The 6,624-nt window shown below is 37.9% G+C and overlaps 1 protein-coding gene across 1 annotated transcript; it reads right to left on the reverse strand.

The window, feature by feature from the left end:
• Window positions 1-5,256: 5,256 nt before the first annotated feature.
• On the reverse strand, window positions 5,257-6,081 carry LOC147481192 (uncharacterized). Its single transcript, XM_086578859.1, has 2 exons — window positions 6,000-6,081; window positions 5,257-5,873 (listed from the first exon to the last, which is right to left on the reverse strand). Exons 1-2 carry the CDS (start codon window positions 6,079-6,081, stop codon window positions 5,257-5,259), a joined length of 699 nt encoding a protein of 232 aa, XP_086434985.1.
• Between the last annotated feature and the right edge of the window lie 543 nt (window positions 6,082-6,624).

Below are 6,624 nucleotides of genomic sequence, written 5' to 3' on the forward strand. Positions count from 1 at the left end.
TGATTGAAAACCATTGGGTTGATCCATATAGATTTCCTCTTGTAATTCTCCATTGAGAAAAGCGGTTTTGACATCCATCCGGTAAAGCTCTAAATCTAAATGGGCAACCATTGACAAGAGGAGGCGTATGGAGGCAAATCTCACTCTTGGTGAGAAGGTGTCCTCATAGTCTATTCCTTTTTGGGTGTAACCTTTTGCAACAAGCCTAGCTTTGAATTTGTCTATGTTCCTTCCGCATTTTTTCTTGATCTTGAGAACCCACTTGTTCCCAATAGATCTCTGTTTTGGAGGTAGATCAACTAAGTCCCATACTTTGTTTTTCTTCATCGACTCCAATTCTTCCTTCATAGCTTCCATCCACTTACTTGTATTGGACCGAAATAGCCTCCTTGAGCGTTTTAGGTTCATCGGATATTTCGTAAGTGCATTGGTCATATTTATCTCCCCTTCAATCTCAAACCGGCGTTTGGGGATATGGCCTCTAACACTCTTACGAGGTTGGGATTGATCAATCATTTGACCAATGCCATTGTTACTAGAATCGGGGTTGATGAAAGTTTCATCTTCGCCTTGTTCATCGCCAGTTATAAGGTTATCAACCCGTAAAGTTGTATATCCTTATCAACCTCACCCTCATTGGGTATTGATCCTCTAAGAATCTGACGGCGTTACGTGCTTCTATTTTACGTGACATGCCCTTGAGTATCCTCCCTAGGAAGACATACCCTTAGAAGTCTCAGCGTATCTTATAAAGATACACTTCTTTCAGGAGCACTCAACTTTCCAAATTTCGATTTTGAGAAGTGACAAAGGCAGACATCCCCATGGTCTAAGGTAGTTCAAAGCGGGTTGTCTACCCGGTCCATAGTTCATAGGGTGTTTTGTCAACGTTTTTGAAGGAACTAGGTTAAGTATAATGCTTGGCCGTTAACAATGCATCACCCCAAAATGAGATAGGCAAGTTAGCTGAGCCATCATAGATCTAACCATGTCTAGCAGGGTTCTATTCCTTCTCTCGAGGAGACACCATTCTCGAGGGGTATAAAGGAATAGTTAGTCATCTAGCTATACCTTTATTTTCACAGAGTTCCTTAAACTCATGAAAAGATATTCACGTCCTTGGTGGGTTCTTAAGGCCTTTATTGTCCTATCAAGTTGATTCTCAACTAAGTTCTTGTACTTTTAAAATAGTCCAAAGGCTCGATTTGTGAGACATCAAGTACACGGTCCCATGCGCGTGTATAGTCATCTGTGAAGGTAATGAAATACAAAGCCCCATGCCTTCTTGTTACATTCATTGGTCCACGGATGTGCGAGTGAATAAGTTGTAAAGGATAAGTTGCCCTTTGGGCTTTCCCAAAAGGTTTCTTGGTGGCTTTTTCCAAAGAAGACAACTTTCCACAGGGTTTCCATTTTAACAGAGGTTAAGTTACCTAATAACCCTCCCTTGCTAAGCGGTCTATCCTATTGTGTCCAATATGTCCTAGTCTAGCATGCCACAATTGGCAACCAACCATTTTAGACATAAAAACTTCAGTTTGTGCTAAGTGTAATGTCATAAAAGAATTCATTAAATAAGCATGACCTATCAAACTGTTATTTAAAGATATCTCAAGCGAGTTAAGGGGAAAAATTAAACACATAGGATTCTTGAAGTAATTTCAAAACCCCGATAAAAGATTTCTCCTAATTGAGGGTACAAAAGTACTTCTTCAATAAGGATGGATCTCCCACTCGCAAAAATCCAACCTACAAGTGCACATTGCCCAAAACATCAGCAACACTTTGGTTTCCCATGTGGACTCTCCGAGTTCCTTGTGGAAGTTTCGAGGAAATCTTCAAATAGGGACCTATCCGGCTTATGTGGTGCTGTCATTTGCTGAATCTACAATCCAATATTGTGATGAATCGACAAAGATGACGATACTTATCACATTGATGCGTACTTAAAGTAAAACTCACCTCAAAGAGAAGGACATGCCCTAGCATAGTGTCCCATCGATGACAACGGAAGCATTCAACACTAGTCATGTCTATCGACTTCCTAGGTTTCTTTTTTTGTGGGTTAGGCTTGGCCTTTTCCTTGCCTTTCCCTTTTCCACTTTTCTTGTTCCAAGGAGCCTTCCTCTTTTTGGAGTTGACAACATTTGCTTCGGTTTGAACAACGGGCTTTTCATTGAGAAGCCTTTGTTCCTCAAGCTCACATTTCCTTTGCACTGTGCAAAGTTTGTGATCTTGTCGTCATCGTCAAGATAAGGCGAAATTGTTCCCAAGTTTTAGGTAAAGACCTAATGACAGCTTGAATTCTTTGTTCATTTGACGGAGGACAATCTGCTTGGGCTAACTTCAAAGCAACCATGTTTCTCATCACCGTGCAATGTTGTGTCATAGAGGTATGGGGCAGACTTGATAAATTTGTCAAAGCTCATTTGTAGCCTCCTCAGTAATGCGAAGTAAGGTCGTACCCAAAGGTCGCTTTCTTGCTTCCCATAGCTCTTTTTGCCGATCCAAGGCCATCATCTTTGCATCATGAAGTCATTCCTCATGGTGCCAAGTATGGCAATTCGAACAACATTATCTTTGCTTGTATACTCATTTTACTTTTTAAGAATACAAAGCAGTATAAGCGGCTTGTGTTAATCCTTGGTGGTAGGTTACGCTCTTGTCACCAGTTATTACATCAATGACCTTCCTATCTGCGAATTAGCCTAACTTTCCTAGACCAAAGTTAAGTAATTCTTATCGTTTAACAAGTCCTTTTCAGGTAGCATCGTAAACGGGGATTTTCCATCGGGTGCCATTCTATCAAGTTTGAATTCCAAAAATAAGATACTACGAATAAGAATCATCTCTTAAATTTAAATCTAAGTAATCCACATTTTCACATATGAGATGATCATGATAATCTACTAGCATGATTCTAGCCATTAAATAAAATCAATGCATTTGACTATCAATAACATAGAATATGCAAAAAATCTACTACTTAAATTTCCATTTCATAAAATTGTTTCTACAAAAAAAAGAGTTTCCTATCTTTCAAAAAACAATGTAGAACTAAGCGAGCTAGTCAACCATGAACATAGAAGCTTCACGGGTGCCGGGGAGTCATCCTCATCCTCACGATCACTATCACCATTCGAAAATTACTAGCCACTTCCTCTGTTTCCCGTGAGGTGGGAAAATAAACCCGATGACACATCATATGGATTTGGTTCCTTAGCATCGCCCCATGTCGATGTAGGAGAGATTTAAGTGGTTCGAGCCTCATTCCTATCTTGAATAGGATTTGGGGCTCTTTGGTGTATATTCGGTGATGGTGGCTCTGTCTCTATCTTATCGATTTCAAGGCGATGCGGCTTCAAAGCTCTCTCTATATTGCTTTGCAGTCATGCATTTCTTGGAAGCCCGTCTCCCAAGATGCGGTTCAGTTTTCACGATGCGGTTCGAGTTTTCCTACAAGTTTTGGTCTATGTGACTTAGGCATTGTGCCTTAGTTTTCATATGACCGTTGATAGAAAACAAACAATTTTATATTCATGCAATAGTAAAAATCCAGATTCAAATAATTCTTTGCATGGTAAAAATAAACATCCTAATGTCAATTTTTAATTGTGGAAAAATACATGTGAAAAAAAATCCTAAAATTTATAGAGAAATAATCTCAGTAAATAAATTTCCATGTAAAATTTCTAAGAAAAAATTTCCTAGAAAAAATTTTCCACTAATTATTTCCCATAAATAATTTATTTTACAAAAAAATTAAGCAATATCTAATTAATTTTAAACAACCTAATTATTTAAAAATTAATTAAAATATTTTTGAAAAAAAGCATTTTTTCAAAAATTGTAGATCACAAGATCAAAACCGCAAACAAAAGCATGCAAACCATGGAAAACTGGCTCGATGCCAATGTAGGATTTTATCGATATCTCATGCATGATTCCTATGATATATACAATTACGTTATACCACATGCATAAAATAGCGTGAGCCGAAAAAGATCATTACCTTGGTCACGACTTTCAATTTGAAGTTCCAAGCTTTGATCTGGGAGAAGATGTTCTTGACACACTCAAGATCTTCTTCTTCTTAACTTTGCTTGAGTCAAGTTCCAACCACGAACGGGAAGCAACCTTTTTTTTCACGAACCAAGAACCAAGAACTGACAATGGCTAGGGAGGATACCACCTATGGAATCTCCACAAATTACTGGCTTCTACTTTAGAAAATGTTGGAGGCTGCCATTAAAAGAGAGAGAGCTTTTCTTGTTGTTCAGATGATTAATATGTGAGAGGTGGGGGGTCTATTTATAGAGGTTCCCACCTCCTCAATATTGGATAGGATAGAGTCCTATACTCATCTAATATCAGATAGGATAGAGTTATATACTCATCTAATATCTGATAGGATAGAGTCCTATACTCATCTAATATCAGATAGGATAGAGTTATATACTCATCTAATATCTGATAGGATAGAGTCCTATACTCATCTAATATCAGATAGGATAGAGTCCTATACTCAGTGGTTTATCCTTATCTTGGTGGGCGTCTATCCAACCTTATTTCCAACAAGATCTCGTTATTCAACAGCTTCCTTGAAAGTCGGGTACTGTGTAGAGCCAACAGTTTCAGATCATCAAATGAGGTAGGTCTTCTAACATGATTCAGAAGAAGCCTGAGATAATATTTCTCATTGCCAGGCGGGTGTGCAATGCGCAATCTACCAATGACTTTTAGGTGGTTTCTTCTTGGGCGACATTGTTTTAATGACTTGTTCTATGTATAATGCTCAGGAAATTCTCTATAAAGGTACTGCCTTGCATCTGCGTCAATGCGATTAATTAGGAAAAACTTCGATTAACATGGTGCGGGAGTTTTTTTTCATCGACTAAGTTCTCGAACATCTTGATTTTTCAGAGAAGAGGACATGGTGCATATTCTCAAGGTGGACTTGTAGAGCATAAACAACGGGGTACAATCTATTAAGAGGGAATTTGAAGATTCTCCAAAGAGATTCTTGTGGACACACCCACCGTGCATCTAGAAACTTACGGATTTCATCCTGGTCATGTGGTGCATGAGAGTTGACTTCTAAAGACACACGATCAAATCCCTTGTACACATACTTGTACAAATATTTTACTAATTTGACTGTAGCACACACCTCCACATTGATGTGACAGTCATACTTTATCAGCAGCCAAGGGTTATATGGGACAACCCATCTATTGTCAATAGGTACTTCGTTGTCTAGATAAACAACTCGACCATCATCACGTCTTTGGTATATAGGATATGTATCAGTCCCTGTAGAGTAACTGGTGCAAACTCTTTTGGAAACCTTTTTTTACACACCCCATTTTTCATACAAACACAGTCATGATTTAATAATCCGCAAGGACCATGGATCATGTGCTTCATTACTATGCTGTATAACACTGGTTCGGTGATAGGATCAGGAATTTCAGCACGAACAATTTTGTCATAATCATTAGGATTTATAAGCTTGTCGTCGTTGTCGAATATTATGAGCATATGAGCGTGTGGTAAACCACGATTCTGAAATTCAATAACATGTATGTATGCAGCAACTTTTCCCAAATTCCCCTTTTTGAATAAATCTTTTTTCAACTCCTCACATTTTTCATGAAAAACTCTTGTGGTGACATCAGATCTATCTTGTGCTAGTTGGCCAGCATGAGCTCCTCTTTTAATCTCCTCCCAATTAGGAGTGCAAGTCATTGTTAAGAATATGTCAGGCTTCCCAAATTTTTGAACCAGAGCGATAGCATCATGATACCTTTCATGCATATCACGTGGACTTCCAATATAAGATGACGGTAATATTGTCTTCTGCCCGATGTTCGCTAAATGAGAAAATGAAAATAAAAAATGATTACAATGATTAATAGCTAGGATATAATATATAAAATGAATAAGAAGTTGAGTAAAATAAATAAATAAATAATAAAATAAAGATGTTTAACTGTTACCTGTATTCGTTTCTCCGGCCTGCATGCATACAATCTTGTAGACCTTGGTATAACTCAACTCGTATAGTACGCTGATTGTCATGTAAATATCTTAGCTGCTGAATTAAGATCTTCACATACATATCAACAACATATTGTTGTAAAAGTCGCCCACCTCTAAGTAATATCGAGTCGGGATTATCTCGGGTTTTAAAAATATTAAAAAAATTAAAAAAAAAAATCAGGCATATGTAAAAATATAGAATCCAAACACATATATATATATATATAATTGGTTGATATATCATGGTATTGTTGGAATCAAATAACCTGGAGCATGTAACAGTAATATTCCCGACAACTGATTCGTTGTGCATCATCGCTGAATATATGCAGATCCCATCCAAAATTTCCATATGGATGCAATAATGGATATTGAAGTGGGTCGTAAAAGCCAAGGGACATTGAGGAGTTCACCGGTCGTTGCCTCGACAATAATATCTCGTTCACTTCTTTCGGTTGGCTCCTCACCCCCAACTAAAATAGCTGCTACTTGAGAAGATGTTGGCAATGCGTATTGATGCTGGTTAGTGGGATGTTCCTTTATATGTAAGCGGATGTCATGTAGATTACAGGACTGAGCAAT

The sequence above is a fragment of the Coptis chinensis genome, chromosome 8 (genome assembly GCF_015680905.1).
Source record: "Coptis chinensis isolate HL-2020 chromosome 8, ASM1568090v1, whole genome shotgun sequence".
In the NCBI taxonomy this organism is placed as follows: Eukaryota; Viridiplantae; Streptophyta; class Magnoliopsida; order Ranunculales; family Ranunculaceae; genus Coptis; species Coptis chinensis.

Coding starts and splice junctions, on each gene's coding strand:
- LOC147481192 (XM_086578859.1), bottom strand. CDS start 6,081: ATGACAATCAGCGTACTATACGAGTTGAGTTATACCAAGGTCTACAAG. Junction 5,874..5,999: donor GGCCGGAGAAACGAATACAG/GTAACAGTTAAA, acceptor TTTCTCATTTAG/CGAACATCGGGCAGAAGACA.